This window comes from Cricetulus griseus, chromosome 5 (assembly GCF_003668045.3).
Source record: "Cricetulus griseus strain 17A/GY chromosome 5, alternate assembly CriGri-PICRH-1.0, whole genome shotgun sequence".
Taxonomy (NCBI): domain Eukaryota; kingdom Metazoa; phylum Chordata; class Mammalia; order Rodentia; family Cricetidae; genus Cricetulus; species Cricetulus griseus.
Window position 1 is genome coordinate 31,730,429 of NC_048598.1, and position 22,835 is coordinate 31,753,263.

Consider the following 22,835-nt stretch of genomic DNA (forward strand, 5'->3'; position numbering starts at 1 on the left):
TGGAGAGAACACAGACTTAAAAAAAAAAAAAATGTCATCATGGTCAGGTTTTTCTGATTTTCATTTTGGCTGTTCCTGTTCCTAAATGTGACATTTCAGAATAGATGTTCTTGGAAAGCCAGGATATGTTATTCAACTTAAATTTATTTAGCAGGGAAACAAGTGTACTTTTGTTTAAAAAGTATAGTTTTAGAAAGATGACTTGGGGGATAACAGCCTCTAGAGCAAATTATCCCCCTCAGTGCACCAACTTAAAACAGCATGTAAAACCATGGCAGGAAACCATTTCAAATTCAAATCTGTTTATATAGATTTGCATGTGCGTGTAGAAACATCTGTACATACATGTAGGTGAGTGATTATGAAAGTAGAAAGGACTGTGAGAGGGAGGGAGATTTTTAAGGGAGATGTAAGGAAGGAGAAAAAGGAAGATAATGGAATAGTGTGACAGGAAAGCAAACAGTGGGAAGAAGAGACCTGCAAAAGCCAGGTAGGGGGTGATGTGGTTGTCAGTGGGGGAGGGGCATGAGTAAAAACAAAGCATAATGGCATATGTAATTATTGAAAGCCATTGTTTTGTGTGCTAATTAAAGAAAAAAGTTTGGTGATTAAATTTTAATCTTTTAAAAATATTAAAACAGCTGAAAAAATTCAAAATATATTTTAGTTACTCTGGCTCTAAGTAGAAAGGCTCTAAACTTGCCATTGCTTTTTCATTGAATCCCCTTTTCATGGTAAGAAGACTTGCTACTAGAAAGTCTTAAGTTAGCTACAAAGTAGACTGAATTAATTGAAACACATAGCAACTCTGGGGACTTTCTTAAAACCTGGATTTCATGTTATCCTTTTACTTTGATAGAGATTAAAAGGCATTCTCTCTTTGAATTTCCCCACTTAGCCCATTTAGTGGAAGGAAACAAGTTGACACAGTGCTTTTGCTTTTCCTTACTGGGAAACCACTGATCTAGTCTGTCCCTCTCAGTTTACATGACCAAGAGGAAAATGAAACCTAGCTAAATTTATGTGACTTGCCCTGGGATAGACAGCTAGCTTGTTCCTGTTTGAACTGGGCACCTGTGTTTGCCAGTAGTGCCTTGGTTTCTACTGCCTGTAGATACACAGCATCTCTAAGTGGTGGTGTCCTCTGCGCTTGTCATAATCTTTGGTCACAGGTAATTCTCTACCCCACTGCCATTTCTCCCAGTCAGTGTATGCTGTGAGGTTCAGAACTGCAGAGACTCAGGAAGATGATCTAGTGGGTTTCAGTCCCGAAATGGGCAGGCGGATGAGTGACAAGAAGGGTGTCTTGTGAAAGTAAACAGCCAGATATAAATATGACAGTGAACAAAGGCTGCAGAGGTTTGAGAGGGTGTTAGCAGAACTCTTTAGAGACAGCAGAAAATGGATTGGAAAAGAGAAAAAAATCAGTATAGGAACAAGTTTTTTCTCACATCATCAGTTCTTAAAGAGCCTGCTTTTTGTTTATGTAAAGAAAAAAACCTTAGTTTCCTCCCAAGACTCAGAATGTATATTTTAAGAAATATTTAAGAATGGCAAAAAATAGTAATAATAAAATAAAGAAGAAGAAAGAGGAGGGGGGAAGGAGATTAGAAATCCTAGTTAGTTGTTGCTCAAGCACTAAGGTGGAGATGGAGGACTCTTGTCTTTGTGGATATTAGAAGATTCTTTAAGGAATTAAGTTAAGAGCTTATGGAATTGTTTATCTGAGAAAGCCACCTTCCGTTTACGTAAAATTAAAACTTTTTCCAACCTTTGATGGTTTTTCTAAATCTATTTTTGCATGCACATAGATACCTTAGATCTTATTAATTTAACATGTAGCACCTTTAAGGTGCTGTGCTCTGTTGTTTTCCCCACGTGCTTTTTTTCTTGGATTTAAGTGTTCTTAACCAAGAAGATTACCTATTGTTTCTCTAAATGTGCTCTCGCTGGGCACAGAGGGACTGCTTCAGATGAGGTTATAATTCCTGTTTGCCCCTGGGCGGTTGCCAGCAGGAAGAGAGGCATGATGGGAAGTAGTTTGGTTACCTTTCACAACAGGTGTCTTTGTCAGCGCACCTAGTCAGATATCAGAGTGTGGAAGCACTGAGTCACTGCAGACAGGAACGTAGGAGAGCAGTTGCTCGGGCTTTCACAACTAGAGAGCCACACTGCAAGAGAAATCTCAAGTCTTCTGGTGCTAATAAATATAGGAGGAGGTTCACAAGATCTTTAAAAATACTACTGAAAAGATAAAAAGGAACTTAAAAGGTATGAACTGCCCAGATTAATTTATGATACCTTGAGTCTTAATTATTATTTATTTTTTACTTGGCTAGTCATCTTTAAGGTAAATATACTGGGAAATCCTTAATGAAAATAATGTTCTAAATACAAAGCTGCATTATAGGGCGGTGGGGGCGGTAGAGTATAACTGCTTTACTGGCTCCAGTAAGGGTCAAACACAGCTTGAAGCTGTTTTAATCTTGAGAATTTATTTAAGATATTGCATTTTCTATTTAAGTAAGCCTATTAGACTTGGTCGTTTCCTAGCAAGGGAAGTTTGCCCTTGTGTGAGCAAGTGCTTTTAATACAGAATGCTTGCAGAAGTTGCAGAACTTCCCTAGTCATATTTAAATGGCTCAAGATACCAGTAATCATTCTAATGTATGGGAGATGAAAATGTTTAGGGAAAATAGACACCGCATCTCATTCTGAGTTTGTTTATCCAATTTCTCACAAGCCAGTGAATTTAGATAACATAATCATGGTACTGGTAATGAAGCCTAAAGACTTTGACCTATAGCAGTGTTTTTTTTTGTTTGTTTGTTTTTGTTTTTTAATCTTAAGTAGACGTCACCAAATTGATGTCTAATACTAACAACAACAAAAAAATACTTCTCGGTACTGTAATATGGTTAACACTCAGCAGATACAGGATTCAGGTAACAGGCTTTTGGAGGAACTGGACCTGACTTCTGTCTTCTCTTCCCAGTACTGTACATAGAATAAGCATGTGTTATATATCTTTGGGGGTTAGGGAACTTTTCTTCTTGAAACATAAAGCCTGTTTACCATCTCCAGCAGTCCTCCAAAAAACCACTTGTGGTAACTAAGGAACAGAGTTTGTGACTATCAGCTGACTGGAGTAATTAAAAAAAAAAAAAAACAAAACACTCTAACTTTAAATATAAAAGAAGGAAGAATATTTATTAAGGGGGAAAACAGTTTATAAATGAGACCCTTGTGTTTCTTCCAGAACCACATCAGATATTTGTATTCTTTTAGTGGGTGAAAGGAAAATTATTATCAACTGGTATTGTTATCCCAAATGAATTGTTTGTTTCATTTTTATATTTTGGTACCTTTTTTTTTTAAACACAAATACTCAAGGGAAAAGGGTCCTTTTTCCCCCCCTTCAGACTTTAGGAAATAAATTTTAACTGCACCAAGAGTTCTATAAATTCTGAGAAATAATTAAAGATTGTCATCTTTTTGTTTTCTAAGAAGAAGAAAAATAAGCACTGATTGCTTTAAGAAAAATAGACTTTTCTTCTGTGAAGAATCTTCATGTAAATATGAAGTAAGAAGATGAACTATTTGAATATGTTTTAATTACCAAGGATATAACATAAATCAACTTTTGTTTTGAGGGAGTTTCATAAAGGATATTTCTAGTTAGGAAACTTCTCTTTATTCCTGGTTTTTTTTTTTTTTTTGAAGTTTAAAGAAGATATTCCAAACCTTAATTTCTCCCTGTGCTGAGTTGAGAATGCAGAAGGTGTTTATGGTGTATACTTCCTGAATAGATAAGAGACCACTTCTCGTTTTCCACTAGGGGTGAACTGCTAGGCAAGCCTTCCAGAGCAGCTGCCTTTTCTTTTTTTCCTCCACTTTCTCTCTCTGGATTTTGACACTCAGCCCCTGGATCTCAGGTGGGAGTGTGCACTGGCACTGAGCTGCCGCAGGAGTTTTTCCCTGAATAGTCTGGTGTGGAGCTGGGGAAGAAGTAGCAGCTGGAAAGATGATGGAAGAAATCTCCATTATGGTAGCCTATGACGCCCATGTGTTCAGCCAGCTGCATGATGAAGACTTCCTCACTAGCCTGGTGGCCATCAGCAAGCCCAGATCCATGGTAGGTGGCTCCTTGCACACTATACTGGGGCTGTTCTTTCTGTAACACACTGAATAGTCACATTCCATAGTGAGAGAGGGATAGGTTCCTGTGAAATAAAGAAAAGCACTGCTGTTGACTTTGACTTTGTTACAGGCTACAGCAAGATCTATAGGCTTTTAATGGTTTCGTTGCTTAAAAAACACTTATATGTCAATACTACTGTAGAGATGTTGAGAAGAATTTTATAATGCCAAATACCACTTTGCTTTGTGTCTTATATGAGTTTTAAATGAAACTAACTACAGTTTCGTACATTCTTTTCAGTCTCTTTAAAATAGAACATTTCTTTCAATGAGCCATAACATCTTTGTAAATTGAGCTATCTAGAAATCAAATAGCTTTCAGGTCTTAAATTATCTCAAAGAAGAACTAGAACAACTTGACTTCTTGGAGAATCTTAATTGTGACCTAATATTTGTAAAAAGGTTTTATTTTTTTATTTTTCTGCTTATCGTCTTAGTGTGTACATTCTGGCATGATAGAAAAATATGTTCTTATAATGTTTGCTGTTCCATCTTTTCACCGGCCAGTGAGGCTCACACAGCGATCCATGTCTCTTAAGTGAACTCTCCTAACTGTACCTGTCCTTCTTTGCTGTGTTTAGCAATGCATTATAGCAACAGAATGCAAAGTTTATCATAACAGCTAGATCTTGGGCTGGAGAGATGGCTCAGCCATTAAATGCTAGGCTCACAACCAAAGATATAACAGTTAGATCTTACCAGTATGAAAACCCACTTCTCTATTTTAAGGCACAGGAATAATAAGAGTACAATGTGGCAGTTTTTGTTTTTGTTTTTTTTTCCCCAAGTAGTAAATTACCATGAAAAAGATAAAGGGTCAAATTTTGTACTGATTCAAAGAGACTTAAAGGTTTTACCAATCTTGATGAGGTGTTACATTGCTTAGCTGCTGATCTGCCTGAAGTATTTTTTTAAAAGTAGGATAATGGATGAGGAGGGAGGAATTGGCCACTGATTAGTTATTTAATGATATTAATGGGTTTATTTATTTTTTTGTAAAGCGTATGATTATTTTAAAATGGTATCTTAGACATATATTGAAGAATCATGAAAAAACTCTAGAGTACCCAGTAGAAAGTATTGTAGGAGGAAGCTGGTGTTGTTGATAATAGCTTCCAGGTGAGAGTGCATTGGGCTTCATTAGACTTAACCATTTCCATCAGGTTTTCTTGTTATGATAAATCTTTCCACCAAAAGCCGCCGAGCCCCACCGCTACGTGTGTGCTTTACACCAGCCGCCCGCCCGAATTAATACACTGAAACTTGTATTAGGTACAATGCTGCTTGGCCAATGACTAGGATTTCTCATCTGTTAGCTCAGTCTTAACTATCATAAACCTATATATTTTATAAGACTTATCGAATGCCTTATTGGCGTCCCTCCTTGCCGATGGCTCACATCCCGCCGCTCAAGGAGGAAGGGGAAAAGAGGGAACTTCCTGTTTCTCCTTGCTCAAATATGAGTCTCTTTGCTATGTCACTTCCGACCTGGATCACCACTTCTGTACTACATTTCCCAGAATCCTCTTTGACCCCTAGTCCTGCCTAACTTGCTGCCATTGGCCAAACAGAACTTTATTTAACAATCAATAAGATAAACACACACAGTACATTTTCCATCATTTTCTAGATGCAGCTTAAAAAGTAGGTGGATGAAAGCAAAAACAAATCCATAATATGCTTCTGGGGGTGTTTATTGAGAAAATTATCTGGCCAATTACATGTTTGATTAAAATATATACAATTTCTATTTTTCTTTTTAGATTATTTTCTTTTATGTGTATGAGTGTTCTATCTGCATGTATGTCTTTGTACCATGTATGTGCCTAGTGTGCAAGAGGGCAGAAGAGGGCACCAGATCCCCTGGAACTGGAGTTATGGACAGATGTGAGCAAGCATGTGGGTTCTGGAAATCCAGCCTGGGTCCTCTGAAAGAACAACAAATGCTCTTAAGTGTTGAGCCATCCCTCCAGCCCCACAATTTCTATTTTTATGATTGTATACATTTCGTGAAGTTTACTGCCTACCACAATATATATCCTGAGTTAGGATAACAAAGTCCTAGACAATTACATTCCATTATATCCATTAATTTCATAATAGTCCATCATAAGAACTCACCAAAAGAATTCAAAAGTTTTTTTCATTTCTTTGTGGTGGTTTTGCCAAGACTCTTTTAGAGTCTGACCTGAAGAAACAAAAACAGATGAGGGCAGTTGGTATAGTTCAGCCACAGAGTACCTGCTGGTTATGTTAACCACCTTGGCTTTGATCCTTAGCAGCAAAAAGGCAAGCAAACGACCAAGCAAAAGCGGAGTGTAAGTGGAGAGGACAGAGGAGCTGAAGAGATAAATGATTCCTGAGTCACAGGCAGCATCTCACTGCCCAACAAAAATGGGCATTGTATTCATGTGTTTGCAGGGAGGGAAGGACATGCAGCGGGAGAGAAAATGGAAATTTGAATGAATGCATGACTGAATCTTAATGTGGTTTTCAAGAATCACTTCCAAAGTGTAGGTAATTTATGTAGATTTTATGTAGATTTGGTCAGGGACCCTGAAAGCTCAATATAAAAGGCATAGAATATTGTTTTCTATACCAAATTTTTAAATAAAAATTACATTTTAGCTAGACATGTTAGCACATGACTTTAATCCCAGTACTCAGGAAGCAGAGACAGGCTTCAGTGTAAGTTCAAGGCTAGCCTCATATACACAGTGAACTCTAGGCCAGCAGGGCTATGAAGTGAGACCCTGTCTCAAAATTAAAACAAATAAAAATTACATTTAATGTATTTTGTGTGGGGGATGGGATGCATGTAAAGATCAGGGGACCACTTTTGGGAGCCACTTCTCCCTCTTCCCTGTAGGCCCAGGGGATCTAACTATGAGCCATTTGCCAGCCCTGTACTAAATTTCCTGAAGAAATTTAGATAACTTTATCAGATGTGGAATTTAAGATAATCTTTTAGAGGTAATGACTGATTGTGGTTTGTCTGGAGAACCTAGAAAAAAATTGTTCTGGGACACACAGTTCACCATTTCATCTGGTTTACATTCCATATTGATTTGTTTTGTTTGTTTGTTTGTTTGTTTTGCTTTGTTTGAGATGAACCCTCAAATCATATGAGAGAAGCCATTAGGCTTTCTATTATATGAAGCAAAATGCTTCCAATTTGAGTCACTACTGCCCTGGGAGGAGGTGATACCCTTATTAACTTACTGGAAACTCTTTCCAGCTGGGCTGACCTTTGAAAGAGATTTAGATGCTTAATACAGGATCAGGTCTTTCTCTGTAATTGGGTTTTGTTTCAAAAGAGGAAATACATTGATTTCCTGAATGGTGAAATGTGTGATTCTAAGGTATGGACACAGAACCTTTTATTTAGAAGTGTGTACACATGAGTGTGGAGGTCAGAGGTAACTCTGGTATTCAGTGCTCTTCTTTCATTTTGTGGGTCCCGAGAATCAAACACAGACTGTCAGGAGTCTAAGCCATCTTACTAGCCCTGAAGATTTTTTCTTTTAATAAAAATAAATTGACACGTAAAATGAAAATTTGTAAGTTAACTGGTGTGTACTTAGAGACACAGCCATACCACCACTCGCTATCATGTGTAAACTAGTCTTCTAACTTAGCTGAGATGCTCGCTCCCTGTGAGTACAGTGGCCAGCCTATCCCACCTCTGCCTTTTCTAGTTCTTTTGCAGGCTATTCTTTTTCGATGCAGTCTTGCTGTGTTGTCAGGTTGCCCTTGAACTCTTGGGCTCAAGTAAGCTGAATTGACCGTATGTACCACTACTGTGTCCAGCCTCAGCTGTTTATAATTGCCTAGTGTAAATGAAGGGGAAAGTCACACCTGGTACACTTACTGTGTTACAGGAAAGGCTTTGAAAACATATTTAAATTCAAAATGCATGATCTCATGTTTAAAGTGAATAAACCTAATAATTAATGCATACTCCAGCAGGCACAACTATTTCAGGTTAAATGTCAATTTATAGTCTGCTGAATTATTTCAACTTTCTAACTCATTGAGTGGTTAACCATGAAAGGAATATTGCTATCAGATGTATGTTAATAAGAGCTAAAATGTAGAGTGGCTTAATGTTTGTTTTAATACAATGTTCTAGGCACAAGTAGACTGTCCACCCTTCAAAGTCCCCTTCCCCAAGTCTTATCATAAAAGGGACCAAAGTCAATATTTATGAGACTTCTGACATACCATAGATAGAATCAACTAAAACAGTGGTTCTCAAAATATCAGATATCCTGCATATTAGATGTTTACATTACAGTTCATAATAGTAGCAAAATTACAGCTATGAGGTAGCAACAAAATAATTTTTTGGTTGAGGTCACCATAGCATGAAGACCTGTATTAAAGGGTTGCAACATTAGGCTGAGAATCACTGACCTAGAGAATAATTTTGAGTTCTGAGGAAGAAGCCTCCAAAGGAAGGCTGGACTGTAGCTTTGCTTGGGAGGCTGACCAGGGGTTTTCTAAGCAAGGAAACAAGGAACAACTTGTGCTGTCTGAAAGGCTGATAACACTTTAAGACACTTTATTTTAAGGGAGGAAGATGGAGATGGAGAAGGGTCTTATACTATAGCTCAAGATGACCTGGAACTCACCATGTTATCTACGCTGACCTTGAACTTGCAGCAAATCTCCTACTTCAATCTCCTGAGTGCTGGGATTATAAGTATAAACCACCATACCTGGCTGTTGAGGTACTTTGAAGTTACATAGTCTTTTGTTCGAGGAGTTAGCTTAGCCAGTAAAGGATCTGCTATACAAGCAAGAGGACCTGAGTTCAGTCCCCAGCAGTTATATAAAAAGATAGGCATGATGGTACACACTTATAATCCCAGCACTGTGAGGCAGATAAGAGGATCTTGTCTAATTGACAAGTGCCTAATTTGCCAGTCCCAGGTCTTAGTGAGAGTCCTTGTCTCAAAAACAAGTTGAGAGTTCCTGGGGAACAACACCTGGTGTTAACATTGACCAGTGGACTCCATGTGAACCTTCATATAGGACTACACACACATAGTTTAAAAATATTTTTGAAGTTACTTGGAAGCCAGGCTGTGGTGGCATCCCTTAATCCTAGCTGGGATTAATGTCCTTAATCCCAGCTAGGGAGGTAGACGCAGGCAGATTTTTGAGTTCAAGGCCAGTCTGGTCTATGGAGCAAGTTCCAGGTTAGTCAGGGCTACATAGAGAAACCCTGTCTCTGAGGGGAGAAAGAAAGAAAGAAAGAGAGAGAGAGGGAGGGAGGGAGGGAGGGAGGGAGGGAGGGAGGGAGGGAGGAAGGAAGGAGGGAAGGAAGGAAGGAAGGAAGGAAGGAAGGAAGGAAGGAAGGAAGGGAAAGGAAACTTACTGAGTGTCAGTTGAAGATCTAGACTTTGCAGGAATTTACTGAATTTCTCTAAGCCTCAGGTTCCTCATGGAAGAAATGAGGAACAACCTCACTGTTTCCTCCCTTCTGGGAAAGGGTGTCTGTTCTGAGTTTCTGGAGGTCATCTAAAGTAGGAGTGAGCTGATAGATAAGGTGTGGTGGGGATGGGGAAGGAAGAGGGGGCATGTGACAGGAAAACGGAAATGTTTGTTGGTTTGCCCTGCTTGATTAGGGCATCGGTTTTACAGGAAAATTAAAGCTTTCTACCTTGAAGATTATGCAGATCTAATACTTGAACTCAGATTGGTTGGAAGGCAATGTGGAACCAAGAGTGGAGAATGTGTATGATGTCAGCCTAGCCAATAGGCTCAGTTATATAAACAATAATGTGGCAAAAATGGGCAGGCAAGAACCACACAGCCTAAGGGGGAAAATGCAATGGGAAATAGAAAAATGAAGGTGAAAATTGTTGACAAGTGTCTGGATAACTGACAGTGGCAGCATGAGTCATGAATTAGTTTACATTGTTCACTGGTTCTTGCAGTGGATAGATACAGTCATACAACTTAGGAAGATGTAATTGCTCCATATGAAAAGAGTAACCATTTGGAATAGGTTAAAATTACTACAAGATTGTCATGGTGTTTGAATAGGAAAGTTAGATATTGTCTTAGTTTGGTTTCTATCATTGTGATAAAAACATGACTAAAAGCAATTGGTGGACTTATTTCAGCTTACTCCATCATGGAGGAAAGTCAGGCAGGAGCTTGAGGCGGAAACCTGCAGGCAGAAGCCATGGAAGAATTTTACTTACTGGCTTGTTTTCAATACCTTGCTCAGCCTGTTTTCGTATATCACCCAGGACCTCCTGCCCAGAAGTGGCACTCCCCACAGTGGCCTGGGCCCTCCCACATCAGTCATTAATCAAGGATATGCTATACATACTTGCATAACAACCAATATGATGGAGGCATTTGTCTCAATTGAGGTTCCCTCTTCCTGGGTGACCTAGCTTATGCCAAGGTAACAAACAAAAACAAAACATTAAAAAAACTAACCAACACAGATATCAAGAAAATAAAAAGGAAAAATATAATCCACTTTGGCTTTATCATGTCCCACCTCTTAAAATTTATTACCATTCTGTCTCTGAAGGAGACTTGATTGACCAGTGGTTAACCTTGACCTTTAACAAAAGCCACTTAACCATATAACACAGGCTATTCTATCTTGGCACTGGAATGATATTCTTAACTGACAGTTACCAAAATAGTACAGGACCAGCAACGGAAGGGGCCTCTTTTAGGGAACTAAAGTTTCTCTGTTCTATAGATGGAAGATGAGGGTAAGCATTCTGCAGTTTCTTCCCTCTTAGTGGTTTGGCACATGGATTACATCAAGCAAGCCAAATTTAAAAGAAAAAAAGTTATAGCAATTCCACACACCATAGATGAGGAAAATAACAAAATTAGTGCAGTTACTTCTAAATTATCAATCAATAAATATTTAAAATATTGATTAGAGTCAAACATTATAAAGCCAATTAAGATTCTTCCATACTTAAAATTGTTTATTGAATATATTTTATTCTCATTGTCATTTAGCATATTCTTGACTTGGCACCTTTTACCAATTTCAAATTAGTCCAGGAAACCAAATCTTTCCTCATTTGATTTACGAATTTTGATGAGTTAAGGCTCTTAGGATTCTAACAGTAGAATCATGTATTATTTGAAACAAGAAAGGGAATTTATTACACGGACACCAGGGTATGTCCTTGAAATGCAAGGGCAAACTTTGAGCTAGGCTGCAAGACTGGGCCTGGTCTCATGCTGGCAGACATCCTGAATCTCTTGCCATCTAATTAACTTCTTCCTTTGCATCTACTTTATTTATTTCTCTGTCCCTGGGATTTCTAGCTTCCTCATTCCTGGTGCACAATACTGCTGCCATGCAGCACCTAGATTTATAGCTCCATTATATACCAAGATTAATGTTGCTGCCTTTGACTCTCAGATCTATGTGCCTTTGGAGAGAAACTGATTCCATAGCTTTAGGTAAACTGAGTTGATAAAGAATAGAACCCATGAGTGTATGACTGGATATGGCAATGTTATTCTCAATAGATCCAATCTAGATACAATCCAGAGATCCATAATGTCGTGAATTTCTAAACACATAGTGGTATATCCATACAGTGGTCTACAAATACCAATCATAAAAGAATGAAGTACTGATACCTGCTACAGTGTAGATGAAATTGACAGACATGAAACTAATAAAAGGATCCAGTTACAAAAGACTAAATATTGGATAATTGCTGACATTGAAAAAGAGATTTTGAAAATGACTAGTCAAGATATGCTGTGGATTGTCATGTATATTTTGCATATACTTAAAATTCTTTTATCACATTTTTTTAAAAGTTCCTAGTTTACTTTTTGCTCACATTTGCAAAACTCAGTCGCTGTTTCAGTTTTCACCTGTTACTAGTCATTTTGTTGTGTACTGCTTCTTCCTTGACTGTTTTCTTTCTCCTTTTGCTTGGCCTGGCCTGTAACATCCTCACAAGCACATACACAGAGTCTGTGTCAGCCTGTGCTCCTGTCTCAGCCCAGGAGACATTCCTGCCCTACCAGCTCACTTTCTTTTGCTCAACATTGCCTTTCCTCAGCTTGCTCTTTTAGTGACCATCTACTCCCCCTTACTCCAGACAAGGAGAGCTTGAAGTTCAGTTGTCTGTTTCCATCTGTTTAGAAGCTCTGTGGTTTTCCTGTGTCTCTGAAAGGCATTCTACATAGCTTCTTCTCCACTTCAGAGGTGCTACATCTTAGCTCCCATAGAGACTTCCTTTCTGGGCACACTTATGAGACAAGGCTTTCTTTTTATATGCTTTTATATCCTTTGGAGGAGTGTGTATATGATTTTTATTTGTTTTTTATTTTATTTTAATTTCAGATAGTTTAACTATATAGTCCTGGCTGGACAGGAACTCACTTTGTAGATGATTAGACTGGAACTCACAGAGATCTGCCCGGTTCTGCCTCCTGAGTGCTGGGATTAAATCTTCTAATTGGATTTTGTAGGCATTTAGTTCACTGTGCACAGGCAAACAAACCTCACAGTTTTGATCCCTTAGTTCCCTGCTCTCAGTAACCCTACAGTCTGTGGTAGATGCTTTGGATGAAAATTCTTATTTATGTTTGAAACCACCTAGAGACAGAGTTGTTATCACTGTTTAATGGATAATAAGATAGAGACTTTGGGAAGTTAAATAACTTTCCCCCAAGATCACATAGGGATGGGGAAGTAGCTGAGACAGGAGAGAAGCCTGGTTTGTTACACTCCTGAGCCTCTGTAGACAACCCTAAACTTGTTTGCTTTTGTCTTGACCCTAAGTAAGAATTTGCTCTTGTCAGTGGGGGTTGGAAGCAGGGAGGAAACAGAAGCACTTAGAGGTATCATCTTCACTGCTATTTTCTTCAAAGACTACGACTGAAGTACCTGGGGAAGGTTTCTAAGGAGTGGACTGCTAACAACACTGAGATTAGCATTGGAAGGAAGATTCCATAGCTTTAAAACTATCTGTCTTTCTGATATGGAGAGAAATAAAATAGAAATGGCAGACTCTAAACATGGAATCAGAAGACATTGTTGGCAGTTACCGAGTGAAGACTGGTTGCTGCAGGACAAGATGATTTCTGTTAGGGTGTTTTCATTGGAAATATCTTATTCTGCTCAATCTGCAGCCAGAGTGCCATAGACTGGATGAGGGTGACTTCCTTCAGCTAGATTCTGAAAACTGAGATCAGGTGCCAGCACTGTGGGACTTCCCATGCTAGCCCTCCTCCTGTTCACAGATGATTGCTATCTTGTAGTTTAGCATGGCAGAGAGCACAGAAAGAGCAAGCCTTCCTACGATTCTTCCTGTGAGAGAATAGCCACCCGGGGTTCTCAGAATTTAATTAACTCCCCAAAGCCCCAAGACCAAATCCTGTAAAAACAGAATATGAGCATTTTTGGTCCACAATGCATATTCTCATGAAATTCCAGAGTAGTAAAGAATAGGCTGTCACAAAGACTTAGAACATGAATGAAGGGTTACTTACAAGAAGAGTATGGATGACCTCAAAACAGTTATCACCACAAAGTCTAACCCCATTATAGATGATGATCTCATGGAAGTTACATCATGGAATCCCCAAACAAACACTTATTACAATGGAACTGTTATTTCCTGCTGTCTCAGATTCTGAGGAATACTCTTTATGTACTTACAAAAGGGATGAAGTTGATTTGTAAGTTAATTCTAAATACCTTTCATAGAAGGATATGTTATAGGAATAGCTCATGTGAAATATGCAATGCACTAATTGTTATTAATCTTTTTCCCTAGTTCATATTTCCAATGGGCGAAAACACTCTAGGATTTTTATTGTTCTGTGTTGGCCACTGACATTTTTATTTAGTTTGATCATCAACTAAACATTCATTGATCTGTTACTGTGTGCTAGCTACATTATGTTCTTGGCACAGAAGATCTAGATATGCAAAACAGTGCATGGTAATTGTTGAACTCTTACAGCCGGAAAGGTGAGACACAAACATGAACTAGTGATACTGTTTATCAGGCTTCATGTTGAGTAGAATGTTAGTAAGTGAGGCTCCTACTCCTGCCATCTGAGATCTGAATGACATCTAGGGGAAAATCAGGAAAATTTATCTCAAGTAGGGGGAACCTGGAGATAGCCCTCTAAGTGGCAGAACCAGAGAGTTAGTATGGTTAGAGCATGAGTCAGGGACAGCCTGGAAGAAATGAAGTTGGGGAGGAAATTAGATGTCAGGTTGTAATATAGAGCTGTTTGCTAGTTTACTACATGGAGTAGTTGGGTTTTTATTTCTTATATGACACATTGTATTTTAAAATCGAATGAATCAGATTTTAGGTATAGCTAACAGAAAATTTAAACTATTGTTAAGTTATTAGAGAAGGCAGTATTGTATCAAAAAGTCACTGCAGAGCTCAAGCTCAATATCAAATTGTAGTATTAAAAGTCAATGCAAGGACTGTGTGCTGCCTTAGAAATAGGATTCTCAGCACAGCAGACAACAAAAATAACTCTGTAGCCCTGATTGTAATGCCTACATTCAGATTTCTTGCAAGCTGAACATGTGGTAGAAGCCTACTATTATTTTTAAATTTTTTTTGAAAAATTAAATTATTTGGAGCCTGGAGAGATGCTAAGGGCTAAGATGCACAGCAGCTGAGAGTACTTCCTATTCTTCCAGAGAACCCAGTACTCCGGAATCAGAAGCCAACTACTCCAGCTCCAGTGCACCTAACTAACCCCTTCTTCTGGCCTCTGAGGATAGCTGTTCACACTCACACAAACGTGCTAGGTTGGTTTGAGTGAGAATGGCCCCCAGAGGCCCAGGTATTTCAATACTTACACCAAGATGGTGGACCAATTTAGTAAGGATTGGGAAGACACCTGTTGGACAAGGTGTCTTTCTGAAGGCCCACACCTCCTTTTGATGTTTCAAAAGCCCATGTCATTGTCAGTTAGCTCTCTCTGCCTCCTGCTTGCCAATAAGGATGTCAGCTCTCAGCTGCTGCTCCAATCCAACACAATGCCTGCCTGCCTCCTGCCACTTTCTCTGCCATGATAGCCATGGACTCTAACCCTCTAAACTGTAAGCAAGGCCCCAGATAAACTATTCCTTCTATAAGTTTGCTTTACCTATGGTATTTCTTCATAGCAAGAGAAAATTAACTAAGACAGGCACATATGTACATATAAAAAAAAACAAGTAAATATTTAAAATTAAGTTATTTTAAATGGTACATTAAACCGGAACTTTTCATATCACACAATGTTTTAATACATGTAAATTGTTGTGGAATATGTTTAAAGATATCTAATCCCTTAAAAACTTACCATTTCAGGTGGGGCATTGGTGGCGCACACCTTTAATCCCAGGCAGAGACAGGCGGATCTCTGTGAGTTCGAGGCCAGCCTGGTCTCCAGATCAAGTGCCAGGATAGGCTCCCAAAGCTACACAGAGAAACCCTGTCTCAAAAAACCAAAGAAACAAAACAAAAACAAAAACAAAAAACAAAAAAAACCTTACCATTTCTTTGTGGTAAAGAGCATTCAAAGTCCTTTATTTTAGCTCTGAAGATAAAAACAACAAAAGCACACAAAAAAACAAATACAGAGACTTAAGTAGTCCATGTTGATCCTGAACTCTACATAGCAGACTATGACTTGAACTTCTGATCCTCCTACATGCAAATCCCAAGTGCCAACATTATAGGTCTGCCCCAGCTTTTCTACCTTAAAAATAAGCATAATGCATTATTATTATTATCTCTGTAATCACCATACTATACACTAGAGCCCACAATTTGTTTTCCTAACTATAAAACAGTTCCCATTGATCAACTATTCCCAATTCTTCTCTACCATGCTTGTCTCCCCAGTCTGCACTGTGTTCCTAGTCGGTGCACTGGGGATCTTCTCAATGCAATGACTTTTAAATTGCTTTTGGGATTATTTTAAAAAGCTTTTTACAATGATAGTCAACATGTGTTTGTGAAAACATAGCCCTAATAATAATACTGATATCTGTGCTAAATGTTTCTGCTACCTTCTATTTTATATTTATGTTTATTGTCTGTTTCATTCCTCATTCCTTCTAGAATGTGAATCTTTCTATTTTGAGATTTTTTTCAATCTTGTGTATCATTGTACTTTTGCTCACACTCCCTCCACTCCCATTTCTTTTCTTTTCCAACCCCTGGAGTATCCCCCCTTTCTGCTTTTTTAAAAATTTAGATTCTGCTTTGGGGGGGACGTGTTTATCTTCCCAAGTCTGGTTTATTTCATTTAGTATGATGATATCTAGTTCCATCCATTTTCCTGTCATTTTTCCTGAAACTTTTAAGTGAATTGGCACTTTTCTTTCCTATTCCTTCCAAAAGTAATTATGAACAAAAATCTTGCCAATGAAGCTCTAGGGTACCAGTGCTGTTATTCCAACCTCGTCCATCTCTGTAGCCAGGGATTCTCAGTAGTTTTGGAGTCATGGAGTGCTTTGGCAGTCTGGTTGAGCAGGAAAATATTTTTAAGTGTAGAAAGTATACAAGGCTACATAGGAAACTAATGATATTGGAATACACTGGTCAAGACAAATAAAAATTAGCATATGCTAATTTATTAATACAGTAGGTAACAAGATATGCTAGTAAGTCTGATAACTACTGCAATGCCAAAAATGAAAAATATAAGCAGTATTTTGAAATGCATGTAATGCCTATAGAGATTTAAAGTATTTGTAGTATTTGTTGGTACACTTACATATAATGCATTATATTCTTACCTACATTTATAACTGAAAGCTGATAAATTCTATTAGAGGTGCAGAGAAATGATCTTTTTTAAATCTTAGCTCAAGGATAGTGAATTCTCTCTACGTCTTAACCACACCCTGGTTTGATTTCTCTGAGTTTCTTTGGCAAATAAAATAATTCTTGTCTTTTTTTTTGTGTGTGTGTGTGTTTGTGTGTGTACTCACATGTTATTCTCTCACTAACTTCTTTTTTTTTTTTTTTTGGTTTTTTTGAGACAGAGTTTCTCTGTGGCTTTGGAGGATGTCCTGGAACTAGCTCTTGTAGACCAGGCTGGCCTCGAACTCACAGAGATCCACCTGCCTCTGCCTCCTGAGTGCTGGAATTAAAGGCGTGTGCCACCAACGCCCGGCTAACTCTTAACTCTATAACTCACCAGCTCTTAACCTCTATAAGAACAAGAGATAGGTTTGGTTTTATTTACCATTTCCCCTCCAGCCCAGCATTCTATTTACTCTACATACCCTACTTACTCAGTGAATAATACTGGAAACCAATAATGGACCATGCAAGAATAATTATTTTTCTGCTGTGTGTTTGTGACAAATACATCTATTAGTATTTATGCACTTAAGAAATGGAAGTCAATTAATATAGTTGTGCTAAGGATTGAACCCTAGGCCTTGTACTTTCTGGGCAAGCACTATACTATTATACCTGCAAAGTTATTTTTAAATAACTTTTTCTGTTCTTAGATCTATGTACCAAAATCTTATAAAACCAGTTGTGGAATTACATTAGAGTGTAGCCATATTCTTAGCTCTTTACTGTTTAAAAGGTAATGCAGCGGTTTTTTGTGTTACACATTTATTTTGCTAGTGATTCATTTAACTTCCTCCTGTGTGACATGTAGCACTGTGTTGAGTGTTCAAATACCTTCAAGCAAATAACAGTCCAGTTGGGGAGACAGCAGTGTAAGCAACTGAGCTGATGATGTGAACAGTATTAGATATGTAGGTGACATTTCCCATTTGTTCCTGTCATACTCTAACTTCAGGCCTCCCCTGAAAACAGGATATTCTCCCTGCCTTTCTAAGTTATGTGCTGAAATTCATTTTCCACGTGGGTTGTTTTTTATTTCCCCACTCTGACTAGAAAAGTTCCTGGTACTGTCCGCAGGCAATGTTTCTAGTGAATGGATAAAGGGATGATGGGCTGCATAGTAAAACCTTGCGCCAAATAAACAACATTTAACAAAATTCATTAGGCTAAATTGTTCTGCATCAAAGTTGCATTAATGAATGTATCCACCATTAATGTTTATCCATGTCTACTTCACTTCTGAGCATTATTATTATTATTATTATTTTAGTGTTTAGCTTTGTTTTTCAAGACAGGTTTTCTCTGTGTTGTCCTAGCTGTCCTGGAACTTGATCTGTAGACAGGCTGTTGTCAAACTCAGAGAGCCTCCTGCCTCTGCTTTCTGAGTGCTAGGATTAAAGGCATGCACCACCAGCTACCCTTTCTTTTAAGAAAAATTTTAAAGAAAAAAATCAGAATTTTTCAGGATGTTGGGAGGAAAAGTATTCTAGACATAAAGAACAACACTTCTAGGAGCATGTGTGGGAATTTTAACTTCTTCCAGCTGCAGTTTGGGAAAGCCAGAAAGAAGTGAGAAAGTGGGAATTAGTCATGAGACTATTTGAGTCTAACACTGAGTTAAGCTCACCCGAGACTGGCTTCAAAATTAGGCTCTTATCTCAGCCTCCTGAGTGATAGGATTATAGCTGTGAGACACTGCTGAAAACAATTATTTGTAAAGAGACAGTTGTGATTCTTTCTAGAAAGAGGAGCTTTAAAATACAGATCCATAAGCTACTCTAAATATCGATATAGTTGGTCATGGAGGTCTGTGCAATGAGGGAGTTCTCTTACATATGTAGATGCCTTTCAGGGACATAAAGGATGGTTTCACCTTAATTGCCTTTAAAAACCTACTGCACACTCTTGGAAGGTTTCATTCATTGTATATGTTTTTTGTTTTGGAAATACTTCCCTAGCAAAGCACTTCCTAATCTGGACAACAACATGGGATGCAGGGAAGGACATGAAGTTTCATGGACTTAGACTTTGTTGTTCAGACTCGAAAGTCCTTTTCTGGAATAATCCTAATATTGTTAACAGCCAAGGGCTCTACTTACAGTCTGTTGGAACAGTTGGTCACACATCCTTCACAAGGCTGTTCTTAGAGTGTAGGAGTTAAAAATATGTTCATCCCAGTGATGTCCTGTCTGAACATATGCATCCTACTGTTAGAGAAGTTCATTGAGGCACCTGCCAATCATTCCCTCTTTCTTTTTTGTCCTAAGAATTGAAATGAGGGAAGGATTGGGGTAAAGTAAAGGTCTTTGACACATGTTCTCAGCTATTACTGTACTACTCTAAGCTAATAGATGGTGGCAATTTTAATGATTTGAAATTCCATATATCAACGGCAGTGTCAGAACTATACCATATGTTATAAATGTGAAGAATCAGGATAGTTCTAAATAGTCAAAGTGTGGCCCCCAGATTCTCTGTTAAGTACTCTAGCCCAATAGTCACAATTACCTTAGTTCAGTTCCTGCATATAAAAGGATCATTTTTATCACTACTGCCTGAAAGGTACAAATTGCTTTCGGTCTTGAATGTAGGTTGCTCAGTTTCGTTCTTTTAAATACATGTCCCACTTAAAGCTTTAATGTCACCTGTAAATGTGTAGTACAAATTGACATTGACTTGAACTCTTCAAAGATCTGAGCAATAATGTATAACCTTGAGAAATAAGGTATAACTTGTCACTGAAGATTGGTACTTATTAACTGCTTTAATGAACAGCTTTCACAGTGATGAGAACAGTACATAGAAGAGAGAGAATATGAGAGTGGGCTAGAAAAGCTCTGCATCTGTTTTATTGATGACTGAGTTGGCTGAACTCTCTGAAGTAATTTTTCTCCTGAGACTTACCTTACAGTGTATTCACCTTCTTGCTGATTATTGTTAAGACTGAAGCTTGGGGGCTGGAGAGATGATTCAGTGGGTAAGGTGCTTGTCACCCAGCCTAATGGTCTGAATTCAGTCCCCTAGTGGAAGTGGAGGATCATGTAGCACAGGTTGCCCTCCTATCTTAGTGCAGAGGGCATGCATTCACACATGCATGCCTGTGCGTGGCACACAATACAGTGCAGATGGAATAATATTTTTTGTTCAAGAAAGAATGAGACTTAAAGTACTACATTTGGTGCAAATGAGGGCTGTTGAGTCTAGACCCAGGTTGTCTAACAGACTCCTGCCAAAAGACAAGGGCTTTTTCTCAATCCTTATCAAGCTAAAATGTGACAGACATGCTACTAAAATTGGGCAAATAAGTAATTGAGATAAGTGAGAGAAAATTATTTATTTTGTTGTTTCTATTAATTTTTTCTGTCAGCTCAGTGAGACATACAAAATATTGAAAACATTTGGATTTCATTATTTCTTTTGGCCAAGTAGTATTGCATTATATAAACATATGTATTGTTTATCCATTCATCCCCCTGAAAAGCATCTAGATTAATTTCATATTTTGACTATTGTGACTAGTGCTGCAATAAATATGGTGTTACAAGTGTCTTTTAGTTATTACTGTAAATATTTCTCCTCTTTGGGGTATGTACTCAGTAGTAGAATTGCTGGGTCATATGGTAGTTCCATCTTTAGTTCTTGGGAAATCTCGATACTGTTTTCCATAATGACTGCACCAATCCACGTGCCTGACAGCAGTGTGTGAGGGTTCCTATTTCTCTAGGTCCTTGCCTGCATTTGTTATTTCTTGACTTTTTGATAATAGCTGTCCTCCCTGGGGTGGCGTGATGTTTCACTGAGGTTTTCATCTGCTTTCTCTGACGATGGTGAGACTTGGCATCTTGACAGCACCATATGGACACAGAATGAAAAGAGGAACACATTTTGTGTAGTCAGTCTTCATACTCACTTCATGGTGCAGGTCCTTTATTTTTCAAGGCTTATTAAGTAACTTCAAGGTCATAGTGCTGGAAAATAGAGGGAGCAGGGTTTTGGTACAAGCTGTTGGCTGTGGGTCTGTGCTGCTTATTCTTATTCCCAATGAATAGAAGTTGTGCTTTACACTCATGTAGTAGATATTATATTGAATATTCCTTTGATTATATATCATTTTGATATTCAAAATTAAAGTGGTAAGTTAGATGTCAAACCTATAATTATAATGTCCTGGATTATTGAAGCATGGCTCTTGAAGGTAAATGCTGCTTTAACAATGACTGGCATTGTTTTCAAACTTTTCTTCACTTTCTTTAGGGTATTTAAATAGCAAAATAACTATGCTTGTCTAAACTCCAAAAGCTCTGTATATATAGAAATCAAGCTTGATTTTAGTGACTCTCATGTGGCCTGTTTCTTTTTCAGTCTTTTTTTTTTTTAAGATTTATTTATTTATTATGTATACAGTGGTCTTCCTACATGTCAGAAGAGGGCACCAAATCTCATTATAGATGGTTGTGAGCCACCATGTGGTTGCTAGGAATTGTACTCAGGACCTCTGGAAGAGCAGTCAGTGCTTTTAATCTCTGAGCCAGCGCCCTCTTTTTCAGTCTTTATAAGTTAATCTAAGCTCTTTAATAATAAAATATTTATTAATTTACTTTTCTCAGTGATGTGTTAACACTAAGATTAAAGCAAATAGGTCCATTTGGTTCCTACCTTCCTGAGGTTTATGGTTTTAGAGATCTTTGTGTTTTTTTGTTTGTTTGTTTTTTGGGTTTTTTTTTTTTTTTTTTTTTTTTTTTGAGACAGGGTTTCTCTGTGGCTTTGGAGGCTGTCCTGGACCTCTTGTAGACCAGGCTGGTCTCGAACTCACAGAGATCAGCCTGCCTCTGCCTCCCAAGTGCTGGGACTAAAGGAATGCACCACCACCACCTGGCGGTTTTAGAGATCTTAATATTGAGAAACTCATGCTTTATTGTAACACAAACTTCCACAGTTCTCCTGTTATTTGAGTAGTCACTGACAGATGTTAGATGTACAGCTCGAAAAGGGAATGTTCGTGTAGTAAATGGAGGAAGAGACAACTGAGCAACTAATTAGTACTTCAGGGCCAGCATCCCTAAACCAAAAATCTAAAGATGCTCCAAAATCCAAAATTTTCCAAATACTGACATGTCATCAAAAGTGGAAGAATCCATTCCTAGCCTACTGTGATGGGTGGCAGTAAAAACAGTTATATTTAAAAAATACATTGTAAATTTATTTTCAGGCTATGTGTAAAGTATATGTAAAATATAAATGAATATTATATTTAGTCTTGGGTCCTATCCCTAAGATATCTTATTTTATATGCCTAACTATTCCAAAAGAAAAAGAAAAATCCCACATCTGAAGTGCTTGTGGTCCCAAGCATTTTTGGAGAAAGGATATTCAGTTTGTATTACTATGTAAAGCCATGTAGTAGTGGATGTAGGTAGATTAACATAAAGAGAAAACAGTTCCCATATTTAAGGCCTTTGGGCTGATGTCATACTGATAGAAGAGTCTGCTGTTATAGGAATGTATCTGTATGGACTATCATTTCAGAGAAAGTGGTCATGCAGTTCATTTGGGAGGCAAATCTAAATTTTTTGCTTAATGGGGGTAGTTTAAAGGTTGTCATTATAGGAGATTTGAGATGATAAAAAGCAAAGTAATTTTGATCAGGTATATAGCATACAGTTTCAGAAGGCTCTAAGATAGGCTGTTGCAATATGTAAAGTACTTGATGTTTCTACACAAGTCACAGTTTTATGGATAAAGGTAAAGCTATAATCTCAACTAAAGATTCACTTGCATTGG

The 22,835-nt window shown here is 38.0% G+C and overlaps 1 protein-coding gene across 6 annotated transcripts in view; it reads left to right on the top strand.

Annotated features, from left to right (window-relative positions):
- Positions 1–22,835, top strand: part of Rabgap1l (RAB GTPase activating protein 1 like) — a 560,109-nt gene that overhangs the window by 465,836 nt on the left and 71,438 nt on the right. Inside the window, exon 1 of one of the 6 annotated variants that reach the window (XM_027417259.2) lies at positions 3,940–4,135. The exons of the other annotated variants lie outside the window; for them this stretch is intronic. Coding sequence (XP_027273060.1) covers positions 4,025–4,135 — 111 coding nt within the window. The 5' untranslated portion in view covers positions 3,940–4,024. Of the gene's footprint in view, positions 1–3,939; positions 4,136–22,835 lie in introns of those variants that run through there. 6 annotated transcript variants of the gene reach the window in all.